Below are 25,507 nucleotides of genomic sequence, written 5' to 3'. Positions count from 1 at the left end.
GGGTATGGGGAAAAGGGGGAGGAGGGTTTCTCCTTTGCTAGCTCAGTTTGTGCCTTGGCCATTCTGATTCTGTCCCCGTATACACATGATCTTAGCAACTTCAAACAGAACTAAGCAACAGAAGGCAGGATGAACTGTTCAGATTGTAAAGGCAGGAAGGAGAGCTGCTTTTTCAGCATGCTGGATTTATGCCACACACCCACTGATTGCTTCCCTCCCCCCTCCAATGACAGGGTTCTCCTCACACTAAAACTGGCATTGCGATAGGTTTATGGACTGGAGTGACTTCTAGATGAGCCATCCCTCCCCAAAGGTTGTACGAGTTGTCAACCTTTTCAGAGTTTGCCAAGAGGGGAGCCCCACCATAGTTGTGTATATGGAAGCTTTGTTTACACTTTACTGAAAAACCATTAAAAAAATTACAACATGCTGAATTTGGTTAAGGCCAGAAGACAAAATATGTGCAAAACCAGTTTTGTTACCTTATTCTCTCCTTACCCCTGGCCACCAAACTCTTGCATTTGGTCTACCTTATGGCATGGGCTCTAAGCTTGCAGGACCAGGAACTATCATTTTCAATATATTTGTATGGACTTACTGCAATGAAGCCCTGGTGTGGCTATGCCCTGTAAGGGCCACAATAATGCATTTAAACCCCTTAAATTCACTTTTTCAGGCTTGTTTAGTTTAGTCAGTTTCCCCAAACATCAAGTTGACAAAAAAATACTACCTGCTGCTAGCACTGTGAGTTTGTACAATGAACTAACAACAATCATATCTGGGGGCTACTATTACCATCACATAAGTAGTTATTTCTACATTAATAATTCAGATTTGCTCTCACAAATATCTACCTTAGATCCACGTGTTTAATATGAGGCATTCTTCTCAGCGTTGGTAGGTTGAGGGTATCTATGCAGTTTCCAGACATACAGAGTTTATCCATGGCAGTCATTTTCTCTAATACCCCTGGAATGTCAGTGAATTCATTGAAGGAAAGACTCAGATAGCTGAGCTGATGCATGTGCTCCAATTCAGCAGGGAGGGACTGGAGAAAATTGCCATCCAGCAAAAATGTCTGCAAACTATTAAAGCAGATGGGAAAAGTGACCCTTTATTACAAACATACATTCATCCCAAATTAACAGCAGTCATAGGGAAATAAATCTGTACAAGGGTAGAGAGCAAGAGAAGTCACAGAGAAGCCTACCAAACATCTGCGAACAATATGACAAAATTCTACAAGTCCTAGTCAGCATGAACTATGGTCTAGATAAACTAGCTGCATTTCATACTTCAAATTTTCTGGAATTTCCATTTCTTTTATATATACACTGCAGACATCAATGCCTTATACCAGTGGTGCCCAACCTTTTGGCCCAACGGGTCAGACTGACAGTGCCAAGTCTGTCTGCACGCTGGATCCAGCCAGTGCTCCTAATCTAGCGTGGGCTCCATCTGGCTGCATGGAGGAAGAAGAGGGGGTACAGGCTGGCCCCAATGCAACTTCACAGGGGAAAGGAGCTTGACCCGGCCCAGTGGAAAGAGGGTGCGGCCCAGCCGGGTGGAGGGGGCACAGGGAAGAAGGGGCACGGCTAGGCCTCAACTCAGCCCCAGGGGGAGGGAAGGTTGCATGACTTTACACTGATCCAGAAGTAGGGAAGCATGGCCCAGCCACCTGTGGGAGAAAGAGGTGTTACTTGGGTCCAACTCGCCACACAAGGAATGGGGATTTGGCACAGACAAGGGTGCCTTTATTAATGGCCATTGCTCCCACCCCTCCAAATTTCCAGACCTGTCAGTTGCCCCACCAGCCTGATGCAGTGGCTCTGTGGGCTGCATTTGACTCGTGGGCAGGCCGGAGGTTGAGCACCTCTGCCTTATACAGTTATCACTGTTTATACAAAAAAATGGTACTGTTAATGCTTAAGAGAATTTAAGACCATTATGATAACTGGAATGGCCACAGACACAATAATAATGCTTCTTACTGTTCCTCCAACCCACTGATTCCAACTAGTCAGCAAGGATATAAAAGCTAGCTGGCTGTGAAAGCTTGAGTTAAACAAGCTACAAACTTAGCAAGATTTGTGCAGGAATCACTCAATCTTCTATTGCCTTTACTTCGAGAATCCTATTCCAGCATGTGCAGTTAATGTTAAGAGTACCTACTTGTACATATCTCCAATAGCTGCTGGAACACTTCTGAGGGCATTGCAGGACATGTTGAGCTCAGTCAACGTTGAAATACTGCAAACTGCCAATGGAAAGTCTCCTAAATTATTACTGGAGAGGTTAAGACTCTTCAACTTTGTGAACCTATTGAAAGAAAGAGGAAAAAAAACTTAAAGCATACACTTCAGGGAAACAAAATACAAGAGTACAACAAAAGTGCTGGAGTTGTCCTGTAACATCTGAAATATAAAAAGGTAGATTTGGGTATCTTAAAGGTATTTCAAGTCTGTGTACTCTGGACATCAAACAAGGTTTAGAAGCACATTTATACACTTCAGTGGGCCACATTTGACCATTTCCTTGATGTCAAAATATCACTGGGTATCAGCAGACAAAAGAGGCCACCAAGCAAAATATTAAATATATTTTCTACTGGTGGAAATCTGTTCTTCTGTGATGTGATCAGTTTTTAAGTGAAATCTCCCTTACCATCTGATCTTGAGCTGAAGCACTACTACACTTCCAACACACTTATTATTATAAAAGATGGTGAATATAATTAGAAGCAGAGTGCATGATTCTGTCCGTATAAGCTCTTTGAACAGGAAAAGAAAGCGAGTAGCACAGTTAAATTTTCCATGTATACTTTGTATTGAAAACCAATTGACACAGGAATTTTATGTTAGTTTGCACAGAGCACTGTACTAATTTTAAATTTCGTCAAACAACAAAAATAAAAGAAGCTCTTAAAATCTCAATTAGGTACCATCTACAAGTGCTGATTATATACTTTTCCCTTCTCAACATGTCTTCATATTCCTAACATGGTTCAAGTCTTCTCAAGTCTCCTGAGAAGACGACAGATTGCTTTGGGGTCATCTAATTTAAAACAAAAAAGTAGAAAGACAGACCATTTAAAAAACAAAAGAAAAGAAGAGGACAATCCAATTAGCTAGCCTGGATGTTCAGCAGCACTGTTATGGTTGCTTAACAACCACTGGGAGGTGTGCCGAAAGGCAACTAAATGGATGAATGAAAAGATCTGTGTCAGATTCCGATGGATGAGAGGAAGTTCTTTACTGGCATGGCTTACTCTGATGCATTCTATTTGGACTTCATTTTCCCTTCATTAAATCTCAAATCCCTTGTGTAGGAGAGGGTCGGGGAAAAAGGGGTGGGTAGAGGAGAGCTTTTTCCTCTCAGTTTATTCTACAATAGGACATACTACATCCATGGACCGATCTAGGATTTTGAAAAGTGGGTGCAGATGGTGTGGCATAATTGCATATAACGCAACACATTTTTCTCTAGTTGAAGAAAAGCTAAATGCTTTACCAATATGCTAGGGAGCTAGCGCTATTGTATTTAGTTTAAGATCAAGGCAAAAGCGAATGCAATTACTGGAATGTGCATTCATTTGCTAGACTTCATATAAAACGTATAAAACGATGTAAAAAATTAGGCAAAATTTAGTCAAAATAGACAAAAGATCATGTCACTAGTCCTCCTTCTTACTCTCTCATTATTCAGATTCATAAAACAAAAGCTAGCCTTCTTGAGCAACTTGACAGTTCCTCCAATACTGCACTGTCAGCCATTACCAGGAATGGCTAACAGACAGCAACATTGCAAATGAAAGAATAGTTTGAATAGTGGAACATCAAAACCATTAAAAAGGAGAAACGGTTGTTAACACCTGTGGAGTGGAGAGGAGAGAGATTAGCTAGAGTCACTGAGATAAACCATGAAGTCAACTGGCAGTGTCAGTGCTGCCTGAATAGAAGTTGCTGCCCCACTCAAACAAAATTTGGGTGTAGGAGGAATCACAAAGGAGGCAAAATTGCACCACTGCAGCCTCCTGGATCTGCCCTCACCACACCTACTAACATTAATATTTCAGGTGACAGATTTCTAGCAGTGCTGCAACACAGTCATGCAGCCCAGGACTGGCTAAACAATTTGGTATCTTCATGTGCTTTGTCTCCCCAATTAGAAAACCGGGACAGGAAACTCAACAACATTACACATATTACATGATGATAAAAAGAAGCAAAGCAATTTAAAACTCCAATTAATTTGTCTGCATGTGCGCCAGTACCACCACCATTGCAAAAAGCTGCCATTGACCAAAATGTATGCAAGGCATTCAACACTATTTTAGTGGGGCTGTAATTACTGCACCATGAACTATGCCAATGGGAGCCAAGACTGCAAGGCTAAGTAGCAACATGAAGCCACAGGGATTTCAAGAAGAATGGGTACTTCATGCCCTCCTGTTGACACAGTTTGCCAGGAATAAGGGGTGCAAGGGAATATCCTGCCAAATTATCACTCATCTTGGGCACCTCATGCCACACTGGAAACAGCAGCAGCTTGGAACAGACTTGAATGGGATCCTGCTGAACAGAAACAATGATTAATTTATTTCTGGAGGAAGAACTGCAATGCAAAGAATGGGTTGGGATAAGTAAACTGACGATAATAATATTCCTCGCTGAAAGAAAACATACACACTGGGTGGGGGTGGGAGGTGGGAAGAGATTTAAAAAAAAAAAACCCTCCTCCATGATCTTCTAGTATAAAAGGAAGGGCTTAGAGTAGAAGTTTTACACTAAGTACTAAAAGCCAGTGGCACACTAGATACCTGCCACAACTCCAATACTGACTGTAAAGACACACTGAGAGCTAAGCCACAGGTGTGCAGGTATGAAGCTGGAGGTTAAAATTTATCTAATGTGCATTACAGCAGAGACTGAAGTCACAATTCTAGATTTTTTTCACATTTATCCAGCTCACTTCCCTACACACATGCAGGAAATCATCAATATGCACAAAACTACATGTCTAAGACAGAGGGAGGAGCTGCTGTATGAGGATGAAATTAGGGGTTCTCTAATGGCTGCAACCATAGGATCCCATTAAACTCCAATCCAAGTCTGTTCCAAACTGCTGCTGTTTCCAGTTTGACATGAGGTACCCAAAATGAGTGATAATTTGGCAGGATTTTCCTTTGCACCCCTTATTACTGTGCTACAGCAAAACACAGGTTGACCATGGGCAGTCTGGGTCAGCCAGTCAGGGCTGCTGCATGCACTGCTGCCATTTGTTGAAAGGCAGGCTAAGGGAACCTACAGAGCTTGCTAGAAATATGTGCATATGGGCACCTCCTGGCTGCACAAGATCCACATTGCAAGCTCTCTGCTCTTAAGCATTTGAATGTCTCTACACAAGGCTCTGGGTAAATTGTTCTACCAGAAGAACAAACCTGGGAGAAATCGCCCAGTTTATTTGAATCCGTTATGCAGTTTTAGGCACCAAGCTAAACTTCCCACTTGTCAGCATCCCTTCATAGCCACAGTAAATCAAAAGCAAAGTGTTAGGAGAACGTAAATTAAATCAACTTATTTTGTTAAGGAAAGAGAAGACATATCTTGCACAGATTTCACAGTGAAAACATCTCATTGTTTTCCCCTTAGATTAAACTGCAAATGCTAGTGTAGTATCTAAATAAAACAGGTTTAGACTCAACAGATTTATTATAATTCAGGTTTTAGCTTCATTTTGCAATACCATACAAAAGGAAAAGGAAGAGAAAAGATACGTAGAGAAAGAAGAAAAAAGAAAAAGCATCAGTCAATTCTACTAGGTCTATAGAGAAATATTAAAACATAAACATTTAAAATTTAAGTCAAACATAAAAGAAAATTAGACTACTTAATTACTGACAGGCAACCATAGTTTGAGACTGTTGCCACAATGGAGTATTACAAGATTAGGAGCTGGACATTTAGCCTCCCCAAAAGCATGGTGACTGGGTTTTTACTAGGAAACACGAAGTACAAGTCTCAGATCAAAATGCAAGACAGCAAAACAGATGTGTAGTTAAAGTAAGCAGGTGAAGAAGGACAGAGAGGAAAGTTACCCTGATTCTCCTAACTAGCTCCAGTTTGCTGTTCAACATGTCAACAGTCCACATGCACCATTTCTAGTATAATAATTTCTTTAATAATCGAATACATCTTGATTTCTTGCTCTGTGTTCTCTTTCAACTCTGATATGCCAAAATCATATTTTTGTACAAAAAAGTCAAGTACAGTGCCAAAACCTCAGTAGTGAGGGCTGGTAGGCAGTTGCTTGGAGAATTTCAGACAGTAAGGCTAGCTTACATCTTAGGCACCTGCCTCACATTAATTATTAACAGCATGAATCCATAATGGGCTAGCATGGCTGTGTCATTATGGATGACAGCCAAATAGAAGCCAATCTGGAATACTGGTTTGCTTTTAATGCTTTTCATATTTAGAGAGTTATTGCATTAACCTATATTGCCACCAATATAACTAAGATGCCATCAAGGTATTTAACAAACTAGAATTCTCTGCTGATAAGCTGGCATAAGAAGTTGGACTTTAGTTTAAATGGGCTTTAAAGAAAGAATTAAGCCTCTGTTGAATTAAGTCACTAAGCAAAGAGAACAGGCAATAAAATGGCAAATGAACTTCAATGCTGACAAGTTCAAGGTAATGCATATGGGGGAAAATAACCTCAACCATATGTACATAATGCCGGCTTCTGAACAACTTGTAACAAGTCAGGAAAGAGGCCTTGAAGTCACTGTAGATAGCTCTCTCAAAATGTCAGCTCCGTGTGCAGTGGCAACCAAAGCAGCCAATAGCATGTTGGGCATCTTTAAGAAGGGAATAGAAAACAAAACTGAGAACACCAGCATGCCATTATACAAATCCATAGTGTGCCCACATCCTGAATAGTAGGTAGTTCTGGTCTCTGCATCTCCAAAAGGATATAGGAGAAACAGAAGTCTCAGAGAAGGACAACCAAAATGCTAAAGGGCATGGAGTACATGACATACCAGGAGAGACTAAAAAGGCTAAGATTATTCAGTTTAGAAAGGATAACGCTAAGAAAGGATATGATAAGAGGTCTATAAAAAGTCATAAAGGGTGAAGAGCAAGCAAACAAGAAACTGGGTGTTCAGCAAGTTGCAGAATACTAGAACTAAGGGGCACCCACTAAAACTAGTGGGAGATAGGTTTAAACCTAACAAGAGAAAGTACTTTATTAGGCAACATGTAGTTAACTTGTGGAATTCACTTTCACAGGAGGTTGTAGAGACAGATAGCATAGCCAGGTTCAAAGAGGAACTAGACAAAGTCATTGAATGATAGATTTATTAATAGCTCCACAGAATGGGTGGAGATGTTTCCTCTGGCATCTCTAAACCAATAATGGTGGATACCAAGTAGGGTAATCAGTAGGGGATAGATCACTCTAGATCAGTGGTTCCCAATGTTTTTTTTTCCTGCAACCCTAAATTGGCCACCAACAGCACCTCCCGACCCGACACCACGAGAGCTGCTGGGAGTGGAGTGTGGTGGCAGCAGCCTGGGGGTGAGGGCACCACCCTTGCCCCTTTTGTGTGTGGCAGCCCTGCCCTGCCCACCACTCCTGGGCTGCTCACATGAATGTGCGGGCCCTTCACCCCGCAACCCTGATCTAGGTTGCCCCCTGAGGTTGGGAACCAAAGCTTTATATCTGCTTGGTTCAATCCTCACCACCAACAGTAGAAATGCTAGGGGAAGGGTACTGGGCTGGATGGACCACTGGTCTGACCCAGTATGGAACTCCTTAAGATCTTCAGTTTCCACCACTTTCCTTACCCCCAAGTCACACAATGCTGATTGTACCTGCAGCAAGAAGTGAAGGCAAGCAGCAATGATGCCTTCACAACATTCCCTAGGGAAAGAAAACTCTACAGCCTGCACAGTGTTCCGCATTTTGGGGTTTTACCGAATTTCACCGACAAATTACCTGATTTTTTTAATTGAAGTTATTTATTTTTTTTCTGATTTACACCCGTTTTTCATGCGCCCCAGATGACTCGCAGCTCCACCCCATGCCCTACCCTGCCCTGGCTGGACAGAGCTTGGTGGGGCGGCACACAGGGGTCCCAGGGGCTCCATCCCTCTGGCCTGGCAACACAGCCGAAGCTGGCCCCACCCCAGCCTCCCCACTCTAGGTCCCACAGATGGTGCAGGGTCAGGGTCAGGGCTGGTGCCAGGCTGGAGGGCTCCCCCCCCCACACAGACTTTCCTGCCTGGAGGGGGTATGCACACAACTGTGCTTATGTGCTCAACCCCTTCCCCCTCAAAATTTATTATTTTCCCTGACTTAAACCAATTCCTTTTCTTTTCTTCCCTTTATCCCGCTTTCAACCTGGTTTTCATGTTTGAAAGATAAACCCTAAAAAATTCCTGGAATTAAAAAAAAAAACAAAAACCCCAACAATGTGGAATATTAAGCATGCATCATTAGTTTTTCCTTGATGACAAAATGGCTCCATAAATTCAAGATCCTTCCATTTGCCATTCTCTACAAGCATCACTCCCAAAATAAATTGTGTTTCCTTCTTTCCCTGAACACACCAGGAGGAGAAAACCCAATTTGGAGACTTTTTATTATAATGGGTAAGATGCAACATTCTCATTTCCCCAACTGAACAGTCCTGCTGTAAGTCACAGCAAAAACGTTGACATGTCAGCCCTCATCTTAGAACACACAGCATGCCTCAGCACTAATTGCTATAATTGACCCAAACAACATCAACATTATTTAAATAGGGGTGTGCAAAACAGGCTGTATTCAATTCAAATTTGGCTCAAATTGGGGACAGTGATTCAATTAATTGATTAGGATCACTGTCCCCAATTCGATTTGGCCAAATCCAAATCTGAAGAGTTGATGCTGATTCAGAGAATCAGCAATTCAGTCATAGACACAGCTTTAAATGTTTTTTCTACACATCTCGAGGTACCAGGCATGTCTCATGAGTGCTGCGATGCTGGAGTAGATGGAGTATCCCACAGGAGCATGGGCAGGCCCCCCCGTGTGTTTGGTGGCAAACCCAGAAGTGGACTGGAACTACTTCCAGTCCATTTTCAGGCCCATCAGAGAGTGCGCTGGGGGGTGCCTCCACTGGCTCAGTGATCAGCTGTGGGGGGACCCCAGGTGCCCCCTCCCAGACCCAGGAGGCACCAGTTGCTGATGCAGCAGGGTGCGGGGGCGGCCCCCAGCAGGCCCAGAAGTGGAGTGGAAGTACTTCTGGTCCACTCCCGGGTCTGCTGCCAAGTGTGCTGGGAAGCCCCCCACACTCCTGTGGGATGCTCCATCTGCCCCACCATCTCAGCATTCATGAGCCACCTGGTACCTTGAGGTATGTAGAAAAAATTTAAAGCTGTGTCTATATCTAAATTGCCAAATCTTTCCAAGTCAATTCAGAGGGTTCCGATTAGATTCAACAAGATTAAAGGGTCTCTTGATTCAATTCAGATTCGGCCACTGAATTCGGCCAAATCTCCACTGAATCGAGTCAGGGACCAAAGCTTCACACAGCCCTATTATTTAATACTGAGCCTGCCAATTTAGGAGCAGTTTTAGTTTGACATACACAAAGGGAAGGGTCACAAAGCAATGTTTTCTGTCACAACAGTCCATGCATTTATTATGATTTCTTACTTCTCGATTCTGGCCCACAAAGTACATTAAAGTAGTAATTTTGGTTATACAATGTGATGTTTGTGCTCCAACAGGTTTGGAATAATTATCACAGGGAAGCTGTTGTTGGAAGATGATCAGAAAAACTATCCCAACAGAACCAGTTTATCCAACTGCTATCAAAAGGATTTATACAGATGAATTTAACTACAGCCAAACAGGATATCAAACATCACAGGGGACTCTGGCTGGGAGAAAAAATAACTCCCAACACCTTCTCTTTCACCCTGTTCTGCAACTACCGCGGAACTTCATTTCAGGTAGCAAAGGCATCTTCCCGTACCTCCAGCAGAAACTTGCTAGCAACCATTACCGCTCAAGCAGTATACAATACTTATGTGCTGGAACAGCTACTTACTACCGCCTTACACTTGCCAGCAACTTCATTATCAAGAGAATTTGTCAAAAAATTTCAATTCACTATATTTCTTTCTTGCTGCTAATAACCTACCTTACTGCCTTTTTCAGCTATTGCCTCAGACCCGTCTAGGTCTTATGCCTCTCAGGGATGAGTTAGCTTAACACCACAAGCACATATACAGTATTGCTCTTCCCTTTAAGGCATTGTCACTAAAGCCTTAAGTTGCCTGTGCAAGTCTAAAGGTTACACACAGGTTTCAGGCACCTGCAAATTTAGTTCTCCCCCAAAAGAGGCAAACCCTGCCCCAGTAAATTTCTGAGGACTTTGCTAAATGAAGAGTTAGAGTATTTGCCCCCGCTTCTCTCTCTCTCTCTTTTTTTTTTTTTTTTTTTTGGGGGGGGGGGGGAAGACAGAAAGGGAGGACTGGATTTAATTTGAACACAACTGGGCCAGCATTTCACCCACTCAAGCTGAAGGCAATCTTCCTATTGACTAGGATTTCATTCTAGATGCCCAAAGGATATGAGGGGTTCTGATGGCTCTCCACCCATTCTGAAGGCAAAACTGGCTTGAGAGCACAAAACAACAGCAGAGTCTCCCTATGTCTAAAGAAGGGTGTTTGTGCCCAAAAGCTTGCGAAGAACAGTTTTTCCAACTATTTAATTAGTCTAATAAAAGATACCACATTTACCCAAAGAACCTTGTCTACCTATGTCCTCAGACCAACACGGCTACAACTAACACCTCCAAAACTGGCTGGAATACATTTGGGAAACAAGCAGCTGATGCCATAAAACACAAAAAGGATCGATTAAAATAACACTAGGATATAAGGGACATAGAAAGTATTGCTGAAATATAAGGGCAAGGATTGTTATATAGTTAGTTTTGGCTACCACCCATTTTACAGCTCTTTACTGGATAACTTAAAACATAGCCCTTGTTCTGAAGAAGGATTTTTAAATCCTGTTTCAATACTCTGCAAAATTCATCCTGCCACATCCTCTCTCCATTCAATGCTATAAAAGCCACTTGGGTTTGTGAAGATGGATTTCAGCATTCACATGCTAAGTTAGTAAGTATACTTTTTCCCAAGGAAAATTCAACACAAAAAGTCTATTGCACAAATAAAAAAAGAGTAGCTTCAAAACCAAAGCATTTATTTTTCAAAAAAAATACGAATAGCCATAGATTCTAAAGTCAAACCAGGAATACATCCAAATTACAAGACAACAATGCAGCCTTTATTTTCTTTGACAAAAGCCAGCACCAAGCAGGAGTGGAAAAAACCTTTTTGCTAATGGACATAACCTGAACTTACCTCAGTGCTCCTTGCATACCACAGGGAAGCTGGATTTTGCAGTTCCCTGGAAAAACAAATCTATTTACAAACTTCTCAACTGGAGTAGGGGCTTCTCACTTGCATGGATAAAAATTCTCAAGGAAGGAAGCAGAAACCTATTCTTCATTTCTATAGTGGATATTTATCCTTAGAAACAAAGAGTCACACACTTGAGAGGTAGGTATTACCCAAGAGAAATTTATAAAAGAGACAAGCTTTTACCTTTATTGTATTATAAGCTGAAAGCACACTGCTTGGAAACAGACCCTTCTACAGCTTAGTAGAAAACCAATTAAGCACAAAAAAAGAGAAAACCTAAAAACAGGCAAGATTTTAAAAGTATTATGCATCTATTAAAACAGTCCTGATGCAAAGGGCTCTTCCAACAGAGCCTTCTTCCCCAACACCTGCTTGCCATGAGAAAGTTCTCTCTCTTTTTCGTGGTACGTGTTGTTAACAAACAATAAAACCAGCTCCTACTATAATCAAGAGGTAAAAACATCTGATGAGGAATCTTTTATGTAAATTATACAACATGTTCAACTTCAATAACGTGGAGAATAAAACCCTTCCATCTCAATGCTTCAGGAGGCAGTTTGATTCCTAAAAGCAAAGGATAAGTTCACTGCCTGATTTAAACTGAACTTGCACAGAATCCTAGACTGCCAAGTCTATGTAAATGAGAAAGATCGCTCAATTAACTTAGTGGCTGAGGAGTATTTCCATACTAAATATACAAAATTTCAAAACGGAATAGTAAAACTGATTAAGTGCCAGTAAAATAGTGGAGATTTTAAAATGGTCTATTTCCTTCTGACAGCATGTAGCATGACATTTTAGGGTCAGGAAGTTCAGTTGCGATTTACCAATTCACTGCAAAGAATTATACTGAAAGCAGTCTATCCCCTTTGCTGTTTATTTTATATCCATATATTACATGGAAAACAGAGGAGTTAATAGCAGAAGAGCTAGGAGTAAGTTACATGTCTGAAGGAAAATTGCTTGGACAAAGAAAGAAAGAAAACTAAATACACACACACGCTTCTCTATAAAAATCGAGGAGCTAGCTCATGAATAAAAGGGGAATAAAAACCCAAAGAAAACCTTTTCCAACTGAAAGTCCAAAGAGAACTTTAGTTAGGCAAGATGTACATATGCACATTATATACTTAGCAGACAGCCAGCAGTAACTTCTCTGCTCTCGTGAAGAGCACCATGGGATCTTATATGGATCACAACTAGGCAGTAAATCCTATTATGTGTTACTCTAGCTTAGTAAATACCAACTCATCCACAACTCTTTTTTCTAGCCATACTGCATGGACAAATCTCCCATAACAAGAGACGGTAGTATTAGTGGCAGATTAATAACAAAGGAGATTGTACATAGCAACAAAAGAAGAGAAAAAACTGTCTTCAACCAAATGTTCAGAAAGGGAGATTTATGGAAATATAGAACAATTACTTACACTGGAGCTTCAAACAACAGGAGTCTGGTCAAAAAAGCAAGTCTAAGAAAGGTTTAATGTATACTCCAAAGTCTCTGGAACAGGTGGCATACCATCTGTCTTTAAAAGTAAGCCTCATTTTATAGTGATAACCTGAAGTTCTCATTTACTCCCCTCTTAAATTGAGTAAGCTAAACTTACAACTTAACTAAAGTGGGAAACTTACTGCAGTAATAACCTCACGTGTCTTGATACTGAACAAACTTTCGTCTGGATCCTACTCTTTCAACTTAATCTTGATCTCTACAAAATCATCATCATTTACAGTTCTACTGTTAGCTTTCTAGTAACAGCATTTGTAAATACCACTTCAGCCAGAAGTCAGTCACTAGCTGCATTGCAACCTTTTTGATAACAACTTGGGAATAAGACATTTCCTTGAAGTTTAAGAGCTGGCACTGTACAAGGTCATTAGTTATATAAAAGTTCTGGAGGAGGCTGGGTTGGAAGGAAAAGGGTGCCAAAGTTGAGCTGTATCAACAAGCTGCATAGTGTAATTAATACCTACATTTGTTTTGAAACAGCATTTTCAGGGATACTGTCCTATTTAGCACTGCAGTTTCATTAGACTCCAAACAAATCCTAGTCATTTACCTGCACTATAATTTCTACATTTGTACCTACACTAAGGAAAGTATTATTTTATAGTACACTCCTAGCCTTTTTGAAAAAACTTTGCGGAAATGAAGCCTTAAATAATACCATACACCTGTATCGTAGTACAATCAACAGATCAGAAAGTCCTGAAGAATTTACTGCCAACAGAGACAGTAATTCCTCCAGACAATATTTACAAGCTGAAGAAAACAGAAAGAAGGGGAGCTCCAAAAAGAATATATTGCAGCCAAGGACGCTGTATGCAGGAGTTGTAGAACAGAGAATTATCTTCTGTACTGGGAAACAAAAGAGGCAAAGCTCCAAGCCACCTTCCTCCAGCTTCAGGTGGATGCTTTTGCCTCTATGGCAGGCAGCAAAACCTTTTTCCTGCCCCAGGCAGGAAAGAGCGCTGGGGTCAGATGACCCCAGCTAGGTGCTTGTCCAGTCTCCTCTTCAGAACCCCCAGGGTTGGGGAGAGCACCACCTGCCTTGGAAGCCCGTTCCAGATCCTGACAACCCTTACGGTGAAGATGTTCTTCCTGATGTCTAACCTGAATCTGTTCTCTGTCAGTTTGTGGCCGTTATTTCCAGTCACTCCAAGGGGTGCTCTGGTAAACAGCGCATCTCCTACCCCTTGCTGCCCACCCGATGAATTTGTAAGTGGCTGAAAGGTGATTTGTGGCCTTCTCTTGCGGAGGCTGAAGAGATTCAGGTCCCTCAATCTCTCCTCATAGGGCCTTGCCTGCAGGCCCCTAACCATGTGAGTGGCCCTCCTACAGACCCTCTCAAGGTTATCTGCATCCCCCTTGAAGTGCGGGGCCCAGAACTGGATGTAGTATTCCAGCTGCAGCCTCACCAGTGCTGCATAAAGGGGAAGTATCACCTCCCTAGAGCTGCTTGTGATGCACCTGCTAATGCGTGATGAAGTGCAGTTAGCTTTACTGATCACTTCATCACACTGACGACTCATGTTCATCTTGAAGTCAACTATGACTCTGAGATCCCCTTCTGCTACAGTGCTGCTGAGAGGGTCATCCCTCAGCCTGTAAGTCTGTTGGTGATTTCTTCTCCCTCTTTGCAGCACTTTGCATTTGTCCTTGTTGAATTGCATCCTGTTCTGTTCTGCCCACTTCCCTACCCTGTCCAGATCCGCCTGGATTTGTTCCCTGCCCACTAGCGTGTTCACTTCACCCCATAACTTGGTGTCATCATCAAATTTGGACAGAGTGCTCTCCATGACCTCATCCAAGTCACTGATGAAGACATTGAGTCAAAGGACAATGAACTTCAAAGGGTTTAGAGCAAACATGCATCTTTTGTTCAGTGTCATAAGACTACCTCTGCTCTGTCCCCGTGTTTTAGGAAACTGTATTTCAGCCTTCTAGGTAAATTAGTAACAGCAGGGGGATTCTAGAAGCAGGTGTACTGATGTATGCCTCCAGTTATCCATAGCAGGGTACTCCATTCCACCAGATCATAGAGCTAGGAGCCATCACATGAGTGGCCTGCTTTTAGAGCATCTACCAAGTATCTGGGATTTCAATGGGGTAAAAAAAAAAAGCTCTGAATTTTTTTTTGGAAGCTGCAGGTATGTGGCTAGCAAAATGTACTAAGTACCACAAAGTCCATGGGCTTTCTCTTCTCTTCCACTTTGCCCCTGTAGAAAAGAGGCAGACAATGTAAGGGGAAAACTTCACCTTGATCCAGCTCTGCACTGGGGAGAATGACACAGCAAGAAGTTACAAGAGGAAGAGCTGGAAAAAGGCAGATTAATAGGTGACAGGTGGGAGGTACATCCAACAGCAGAAGGATGCAAGGCTGCTGGCTGTCTCAAGAGTACTTAAGCAGGAGTAGCATATCCATCTGATTTCTTCTCCCCTCAAAGCATGGAAGTCAGGTCCAGCAGGAGTCCCCCACAGACTCAATAAAGTGGGTCACCAACTGGTTTCAAAAGGTCATGAGATTGCAGTTGAGTGATTGGTGCAGTTGGGTCTGCCCCCTGACCTAACTGTGGCAAACCACTGATACAAAATGCAAGTACAGTTCATTGAGATGAGAATTCAAACACAAAACACATGCACAAGGCACTTGCAGCACTCCTCCCAAAACTAACACCTCAGTTTTATCCCCAACTTCACTACCCAGCAGTCCCACACATAGTGGATCCTTCCTGCAAGGTCTCATAGCTTTCCAGAGTTTTGCATGCAACACTTTCTAATGGGTTGCAGACAAATTAACCTTGTCTAACTTCATGAGACTTCTTCACTTCACCAAAGTATCTCCTCTACCTGGAATGGCATGAACCAGCTCCTTGGCTTCCATACTGATCCCACATCCACCAGCAGACTAATGTAGAACTTCTCTTAGCCTGTGGCTCCAGTGACCCAGCAGGCTAGAGCCCTCGTCCCAAAAATCCTACTCAACCCCTCTTGACAAGCTCCAGAAACCACTCTGTAGTAGTTTGTTGGAAACCAGACTCTGCCAGTAGGTGTTGGGAGAGGAGCAGGAAAGTGTTCTTAGCACAGATCTCATGTACGTTTATAATAACAGGTCTTGCAAGTCTTACATTCTTGTGACAGTATCAGAATACCATGCCACAATGTGTACTATTGCAATGCTAGGGTTTCTTTTTTTAAGCATTTCTGCAGTAACCTTACGTGGGACAGAGAATATCATATAGTGAACAGATCTTTAAGAGCCTGAGAAGCACATTCTGAAGTCTCATGGACCATGTTCATATATGAACATAAAACTATATTTTAGAACTAGAATGCACAGAGGAGTCCCTGGACATTTAGAACTGCCAGCCCAAGCCATTGCTTAATATGTGAAATATTTTTCTAAACAATTTTTCCAAATCTGGCAGCTGCGGATGAGGACTGTATAAAGAACCACATCCAAACAAGTTACTGTGGCAATTCAGGGCAATTCTGCTGCTAGAAGGAAAAAGGGAGGAAGGATCCCAAAGGACCTTGAGGGAGAAAGTCTTGTAAAAGCTACCCCAGAAGAGAAGAGATAGAGCTGAAGGTTCAACAGAGCAAAATATTCAAAATGGAGATTAGAGAAACAGGAAAAGCAGAAAACCAAAAAGACCACATACATAAGAAAAAAAACTGAATATTTTTACACTATGCTTTCCTGAGTTAAGATTACAGAGAAAACTCAAGTTGATATACAAAACTCTTTAAAATATATTTCTTTTAAATTTGTATTTAAATTCAAAACCTAAGGCATATCTAAATTCAACATCTTAATTCATTTTTCCCCTTTAATTCTCTGGTGCCTTCTTTTTTAAAGAAGCCAACCTTTATTGTGTTTGCAATTTAATCATTGTAGAGTTTTGCTAAAGCACAAAACACAGAATGCAAAGTAAGTAGAAAGTGATCAGATAGCTTTTGAAAAAACTAATTAATTGTTTTTTAATTTTTAACCAAGCAGCAACTTAAAATGGTGAGTTATCTATCATCTAATAATCTATGCACTTGTAAAATAACATTTTTATTTAAATGTTTATTTTTTACCAGTAACAGTAATGCACTGATTACTTCTGTAGAATTTAGAACTATGGCATGTTTATAACTATGAAAGTAACATTTCAATATTTAAGCAACTTTGCAAAACCCATTGGCATCAAGAAGATTCTTTCCACAGGCTGCAGAGGACTCTACATTAGACTTTTACATACATAGGACACCCTGCACTTAACGGGTTCTGGATTGGGAAGGTGTGTAATGTTACAAGGATATACCATTTTCAGGTTATGATCTTTTTCAATACTATGACACTATCAGCCTGTCCCTTGGTTATGTTTCCAAATTTCTGTACTTCTTTCAAACACTTTTGCTGCTAGCATCCATCATGCAAAATCTTTCTGCTTTGTCATGTCCTGTGAAAGCTGAAAGATTTAAAGCAGTGTCACCTGTCCAAAGGAATTTCAGTTAACTGATGCCTGAGAGAAGATCTGGTCTCTGAGAGGCCCCAAGGGGGGAAAAAAAAAGGGTACTGCCTGCATGTATGTATTTGTAATAAAAAAACGCCCCGAAGTGTCACTGTTCAACAGTGAACCTTTATTCTAGGTAAAGTGTTGAAGGGAAAAAAAATCTAGCTCTTTAGATTTAAATAAATACATAACAAGCCATAAGTTTGTTTTAGAAAATGAATGAACTGGTGTTAGCCAATTCGATTTATTCTGCATACAAAACTGTGTAATGGCAATTTATTATTTATCAACACAATTATTTTCCCATCTTTATCAAGCAATATTCTTACTGCCAATGATAACCTGTTCTTGTTCCATGGGTATTTAAGCAAAACAAGATGTAGTAATAAAAATGTATGGACATAACAAAAGAATCAGTAGTCAACAGCAAGCTTGGCTCATTAGTTCACTTTCACTTCAAAGGTGAAGTTACTCAATTCCAAATGCATAATAAATCTGAATTCTCTTGTACACTTGAGAGGAGTCAGAGATGCAGCTCCAAGTATAATGTTTTTGTTTCTGTTCCTTCTAAAATGCTGTTCCATACACTTTCAAACAATCCCAGATATTAACACCAGGATAAATGTAAACCTATAAACCAACAAAATAGCTTTACTGCTAGAAATAGAGAGAAGCTTTAGGAGCATAACACTTTAGCATGCAAGTCTAGACAGCTCAATTCCCTTAGCAATATATAGCAGACTAAAGTAAGCAATGGAGTTGCCTTTCCAAAAAGGTCCCATATTTTAAGCTTCAGCAACACCTTTAAGAATCTGAACAAGCAAAAATAAAAAATTTGCTTGATAGTTAATTTTTTTGTAAGGTAAGTGAATTTTTACACTGCCAGCCACTTTAAAGTTAACAGTAAACAACACATTTTCTAGCATACACACTACAGGAAAAAAAAAATACATACGTAGATAGGCGTTAGTACAAAGCTACTCGGTATGCAGAAAGCTGTGTTTCTGCTCATCCAAAATCGTAAATTGTTGAACATAGCATTACAATTTTAAGTGGACAATAAAACCAGTGAATACAAAGGAAGATTTGCTCATCTTGTGCACCAAGAAGTGTCCTTTCCTTTTGTATACCTGACAAAAAGGGGAGTGCCACTGAACTCTACATTTTCCTTTCTCCCTTATAGTGCTCTCAGATGTGCAACAGCAATACAGTTGTAATAAAAGCTGTGTCATTGGCTCGCATCAAATGCACCTCTGTATCTGAAGGCAGAAATTGTAGCTGAAGGCAGAAACTGACCACAATGTTTTTTGTCTACTCTGTCCCACACCCTTTATGGAAGGCTACCAAATTAAAGCCTGACTTTCACTGACCGGTTCAGAATTATAACCGTCTCGCATTCAACCTGCAAAGATGCATGATCTCAATAATGCAAGTTGAAACAATTTTTCCAGTCCTTTACCTACAAGCCAAAGTTTCCAAAGCAGGTGACTTTCAGAAGCTGTCCAAAAAACATCCACTCCTGGTTACAGTATCAAAAATAACTGCCGGGTGACATTCATCACATCAACTGATAAGCAAGCTACTAAGCCTGCATTTCATTATCAGAACCGAGGTCTTCATTCAGACTAGTTAAATGGTAGCAGGCTTACAGGTAACAGAAAAGCTGGTATTTTTTTTTTTTTTTATGCCCATGAGGTGTCTTTTGTTCTAAATTTAGCCTGTGGGAACTTGATGGTTATGAAAGGTGCTGAATTTAGCTCCTTAGACAATGCAGTGTCTAAAAATTGACAGAATGCAGAACACCACTGTCTGTAGTAGCAACACAGACTTTCCAAGATCTCTCTGCCAGCTGATTATGTCAAGCAGACCTGGTTTCAGGTAAGAACATTTCCCTATCGACCCTCATTCAAATGATCATCCCTGTTGCCTTCAGTTCTGGAGGCAGCTGAGATGAGATTCACAGATGCCCTTGCTCAGGAATAGGAAATGATTTGTAGTAAGGGCCTACTTTAAAGTTTATTTCTGAGTGTGTGGTACTGCCAACCTCGCCTGCAGTGACACTACATCTGGCAGCTGGAGTTACCACTCCCTTTTCCTGCTCTGTAGTGCCACCATTTTTCCTCACTGCCTGGCCAAAACCTCTCTTCTCCCCCATTCTGACCGTCAAAGCCCCCTGGCTCCTTGGGCTAGATAAGAGGGCTCCACAGGCTGCAGGTTGCTGGCCCTACTAGCTCTTTTGGGCATTCACATATGCCGATGAGTATTTACATACCCAAATCACAATAGCAGTTCTACATTCACTTTAGTGTCTAAGCAACAGTGAAATCTGATAAGCCCTGTGGGTTTTTCCAGTCCATTTTGTCTTACTAATAAAGCCTGGCTTAAAGAACTTTGAATGATTGTTTTTATTAAACTGAACGAAGGGATCCAATCTTTCCAACCTCAGATCCCAGAGTAGTCAGTTCCTTTGGTTAGGCTTGATTCTCCATTGTTTTTCATGGAACGCTATCAATTCTTCCAGGAAGCAGACAAGGCCTCCATGAGAAATTTGAGGAACTACTACAGGCTGGCAGGGGTTCCCACCCTCATTTTGGGAACAGGAAATAAAAACATTCTATTTGAAGTCTAAGCTGAATTCATAAGCTCAGAAATAAGTTTCTAGAAATCATACTTCTATTTTAGTGCATGTTACCTGTTAAAATTTTAGTCAATATATGGTAACGTCTACCAAGAAAGAAAAGTCTCATGATTTCAGGGTGTCCAGCACAACTGTAACCGTTTCCCCCTCCTCTAGGCCCTGGAAGCAGGGACATATTATCCCTATTTTACAGGATGATAGAGTGGGGAGTTCTGGTAGCAATACACAAGGTTACCTACTGAACTTAAGACTTCACTTTTGGCCATCACCTTTACTATTCAAGGCAGTAGAAGGAATGAGAAAAAGTACTTCCTTTAGGGACTTAAGCAGCAGTTCTGCACCCTGGGATGCCTAAGAAATTCAAAAGGTAGACTGAGACTAGTCTCTGCTGCCAAGAAGCCTAGAGATGCCCGTGCCTTTTGCTAACCCAGTGAGTTGGTGCTCATTTTGGAGCAGCTGTGCTTTAGGAAGACTACGGTACAGCTATGCAACCTCTTTGAAATCACCGTGCAAGCACCGAGAAAGAGGAGCTATTGGCAGCACCTGGAGCCAAGGAGGAGTCCAAGCAGGGGTGTAACAAGGCAACTGAGCACCTGGGGCAGCAGGACATATGAGGGAAGTGGCAAGTTCTGGTGGCTGCTGTACCACTAGTGCAATGGTAAAGCTTGGGCAGCAGACGTTAGTTTTGCATCCCCTCTCCTCCACCCCCCAAGTTAGCCCCCAGGGTTGCTGCCCTGGACACCCCACCCTAGTTATGCAACTGAGCCCAAGTACCAGCTCAACAGGTTTCATGAGCAGTACAGCCCTTCTGACAAATACAGCCAGGGAAAAAGCCAAGCTGGTACCAGATCAGTGAAAGCAACATCATCCTAAGTCTTTATAAACAGACAATTTCTCCACCTTCAAGAAGCATGAGGAGAATTTCTTTAAAACATATACATAAATTTGGCTCTTACATTTTTGCGTAGGCATGCTGTAGAAACAAGGTCAGGCTGAAAGCTTCCTAAAGGGTTTCCGCTGCCAAATCCCTTCAGGCATCCTTATAGGCATGAGTGGGTATCTATCTGCAAAGTGCTTCAGAGAGCTTATCCTCAGGAAGTTATAACCCAGTCACCACAACCCAAACGGGCAAAGGGTCTTAAAGTTCAAGGACAGGGCAAGGTTCCCATTACTCCAGAATACGTTGCGACATACCTTTCATAACAGGTCATTTTTCAACTTTGAAAAAGCCCGTGAAATCTATTCAGCCATGCCCAGGTTTTGGAGGCAGACAGGTCACTGAGAAAGCAGGACTGGCTCCCAGGAGAGCAACACAATTCTTTCATTCCTCTTCCTTATAAGCAAGGAACTTTCCTTAGTTTCCCGGATGTAGAACAGATATTGAGGCAAGGAGAGAAGAAGTTCCATTTGGTTTAAAGCTAACCTTTATGTGGTCAGACCACCCCATCACAGAAATGTTTTTGGCTTCTGTAGTTGCTTCTTTTCTAGTCCCTACTACTGTAGCAAGCCTGACAACACAACTGGGCCCTGGGAACGGTTGGCATCAGCTGCCTGCAGCCACTGGGCTGCACTGTGCTTCACCTGTCGCCCCATGCCTGGGCTCCACCTGTCCCCACTCCCCCCAGCTTCTGCACTGCGCCATGCCCTGGCGCAGGCAGCTGGTATCAGCTGCTCCCAGGGCTGTTGTAGCAGGGGCTGGGGGGAGTGGGGACAGGCAGAGCCCAGGCACAGGGGGACAGGCAAAGCACAGTGCAGCCCAGTGGCTGCAGGCAGCTGGCACTAGCTGTTCCCGGGGCTGCTGCAGCAGGGGCTGGAATGAGTGGGGCCCCAGCCCCACAGCCCTTTCCCTTTCCCCAACAGACTTGCCTGCAAGAGGGGAGGGGGCACACACCTATGCAGATCGTATAAGATCAAATTTACCTCACATATAATGTATTGTGTCTAAAAATGCTCATCACATAAGAGTGAATTAGCATATACAGAACCTACATAAAACCGAGGGAAACCTATAGTGAGAAATATCAACCTACTAGATACAAAAAAAACCACAGACTAAATATAGACATTGGATTTATGATGCATTATAGCCTGCCTAACATCTGACTCCCCAGGTAAACCCTCCACTTTTTACCAGCTAGTCTCAATCCCCCCCGGTCTCCCACCTTTGACTACAGCTACATTCATCACCCCTACCCCCACCTGTCTTTCACCTAGTGACCACCTCAATTTACGTTTTAACTGACTTTCTTGCATAGGTACTGGTCTCTGATTGCTTTACCTCTCCATCCAGGAAAAGCTCACACCATCTGCAGGTAATCTCTCAGCCTGATGAGAAAGCTTGTGCTAGTTTGTGCCCGAAAGCTAGCTAAGAAGAATTTTTCCAGCTATCTGAGTTGGTCTAATAATAGATATCAGATTTACCCAAAGAACCTTGTCTGCCATTGTTAGAAACAAAGTATTTATATTCTTTCTGAAAATTAGTCAGCTCCCACCATGCATATTTTTCACAAAACCAAGCCCATTTGTTCATTGCATGCTCCCAGATTCTTGTAGTTAAATTTTGCCTCTTGACACTTTAGGACAGTGTGCACATTAGAGGTAAATACAGCCAGCCAGAACAGAGCAGAAGACATAGATATAGAAGCATGTGGCCTTTTAAAATTTTTATTTACCTCTGTAATTCACCAAGCCCTCTGCTTGTAGATGGACTTGGGTTTATCCTCAGGAAGTTCTGCTTTAGGTTGAGATGGGTGAGGTCTTGACTGTAGAAGAGGTTGGCAGGCAGATGCTCAAGACTGCAGCATGACAGATCCACTGAGCTTATGCGCTGTGATGCAATCTAGAAACCAAGAAACAAGCATGATAAGACCACTGAAAATGAGAATGTCCCCTTTGACACTGATGGGTGTAAGAGGAGTGTTTTACACAGAAGTAGTTATTGGTCTTTTCCCTTTCCCCTACTCTGCCAGTGCTGCCTCAGTTCCAGCAATAGCCAGTATGCATGAAATGTATGTAGTGAAGGCTTGTCCACTGCAAGTCTTCAAACTGACTAGAAAAAAAGGTTGGTTAACACTCACTCTGCATGCGGAGATGATTGGCATTTGGTTTGAAAGCAGTCTGTCTGTAAGCAAGTAGCAGGTGCAAAGATGGGGCATAAAACATTCCATGCTGCTATACAAGCAGTAAATATACATGAAGTGACGGGTAGATGTGCAGTTTCCCAGTCTCAAGCCTTTAGAATCAGTGTTATGAAGGGATATTAAAGGAAGATCATTGTGCTTACCATGCATTTATAATGTCAGCTTTCTAATTTATAGAAACACCTGCTGTTGAATTTTTCAACATTCTGCCCTTGCAACTAAATTTCAAATCCCAGAAGTGGATATATTTATATAGCTGGTGCTAACATGGCTCTTCAGGGATAAGGACCAGCAAGCCTGCTTTTTTTGCCCCTCCATGTAATTACTGATTGTACTGTGCTCTTCTACTTTCACAGATCGAAGCTGTTAGGGCAAGAAGATTTCAAAAAGTGGTTTCCTCTCCTTGCTTCTCATCATGCACTGTCTCTCCCCAGACATTTCAAAATTATTTTCCCATGGTGCTGGAAAAGGAGATGGAAACACAAAGCTCTTCATTAGAATGTCAGGTCATCCTAGAACATGACCTTGAGGTCACCTGTTAACTACCAACACATTAGCTGTGGCACGACACTACAGGAATGTCTTGTTAACGATGTGCAATAATTCTGGCCACTTGAGAATTATCTCCTACAATTCCAGCATAGACAAGCCTACAGAGAGAATGATTAAAGAAATAAGGGAAAGTCACCACTAGAGAGGCATGCTTCTTGTATGAACCTTGTTACAGATCTGAGGGCTGAAAGGAGCAAGAGCTATACCGCTAAATTAGACCTCTAAAGTAGCACAAATGGTTACGTATTCTGACAACTATTCCTTGCAACAGCAACATAGCTTTATTTGGTCAGCAAAATTTTTATTGGCCTTGTACACTAAGGCTCAAAATTACAAACACTACATCTAAAGAAAAGAAAAAGAAAAAACAACACAAAAATTCATAAACAAATGCACAGGCGAAGTCAATCAGATTGTACTGACTGATTAGAAGAACATGTAGCTCTGCTGCCAACTATGGCTATAAAGTAATATCACCCCGCATTTGTGGAAAGGGCCAATTCTGCACAAGTTGCCCTGAATGCAAAAGAATTAATCAGCTTTAGCTAGCAAAACAGAATTGGCTTTGAGGCTGAAGGGAAGGTCAGTAACGGGAGAAATATTCCTAAGGGGGGGGAAGGAGTAGAAAGAAAAAAAACCCTGTAAGCCAGCTTGTTTATAAATACTGCCTTAAACTTCAAGGGGAGTTGTCAGTTCCATCATTTTCCCCAATATAAATATCAAACTTCTACTTTTACATTACAAAAGCTCAAATCTTGATTTAAAGCCTACATGTTCCTGTAGCTGTACTACATGAATTGGACCATAAAGAGTGAAGAATGCCTTTTCTTCTGTGCTAACCAAAAGCTATTAATATGCAATTCTGACCAACCCAGTATGAGAAAAGTTCTCTCCTTTATTAGCCAAATTGTGACACTAAAAAGTAATAAATAGACTCCTGTTATTTTTATTACACAGAAGTTACTGCAGATTAAGGAGTCAGTGCTTTAAATCAACAAAGCAATAGGCCTCAGGAGGTATATTTTAATACAAAGGTCTCTAAAACAGCATTAAACAACAGTGGTAAAAATGAATCAGGAACACTTAATAAAGGGTAGGTGTCATTAAAAAAAGTAGGAGTAACATGCAAGACTGGATAAGTCCGAGTCAAGCTTAATGGAGTATTTCACTAATGAAAATACTACCATTTTGTAGCACATTTGCAATACTTTTTAAAAACATCAAGTCTTGCAAAAGTAAGATTAGGATTATTAAGAATCTTCTAATAATCACCACCTTCACGAGTCATGAAAGTTCCGTCTAATCCTCTGTTAAACAGTAATTTTCTATCGAGGAACCGACATTTCCAACCTTGTTACATGGAGGATTTTTGAAAGATTTACATGTGACTGACAAATTATTTGAAGATGCCTCTAGCATAAAATTAGGAGGTTCAAAGAAGTGCATATTGGAAGGGATTGGCCCCATCACTGGCCACAATTTTACTGAAATAGTGTCATATAAAGATTACAGAACTGAGGAAAGAATTAGTTTTAGTTTCTCAAAAGAGAATTAACATGATTAATGTAATCCTTCAAGGTGGACCATACTGACCCATAAACAAAGTATTTTTTCCTACTAGTGTTTTACTGCTCAAAAATTAATATTGTTCTGTATCACAAAATGGTAGGGAAAAAAGTAAG

The 25,507-nt window shown here is 41.5% G+C and overlaps 1 protein-coding gene across 1 annotated transcript in view; it reads right to left on the bottom strand.

Moving 5' to 3' along the window:
- The window catches only part of PHLPP1 (PH domain and leucine rich repeat protein phosphatase 1), a 269,023-nt gene that overhangs the window by 86,337 nt on the left and 157,179 nt on the right, over positions 1 to 25,507 (bottom strand). The window contains exons 5-7 of the mRNA XM_019518523.1: positions 22,806 to 22,972; positions 2,173 to 2,319; positions 855 to 1,085 (exon numbers count right to left, since the gene is read on the bottom strand). Of these exons, the coding sequence (XP_019374068.1) occupies positions 855 to 1,085; positions 2,173 to 2,319; positions 22,806 to 22,972 (545 nt within the window). The remainder of the gene's footprint in view (positions 1 to 854; positions 1,086 to 2,172; positions 2,320 to 22,805; positions 22,973 to 25,507) is intronic.

This window comes from Gavialis gangeticus, unplaced genomic scaffold, assembly GCF_001723915.1.
Source record: "Gavialis gangeticus isolate Ggan-Ray unplaced genomic scaffold, GavGan_comp1, whole genome shotgun sequence".
Taxonomy (NCBI): domain Eukaryota; kingdom Metazoa; phylum Chordata; order Crocodylia; family Gavialidae; genus Gavialis; species Gavialis gangeticus.
This window is presented reverse-complemented; position numbering and strand designations above follow the sequence as displayed.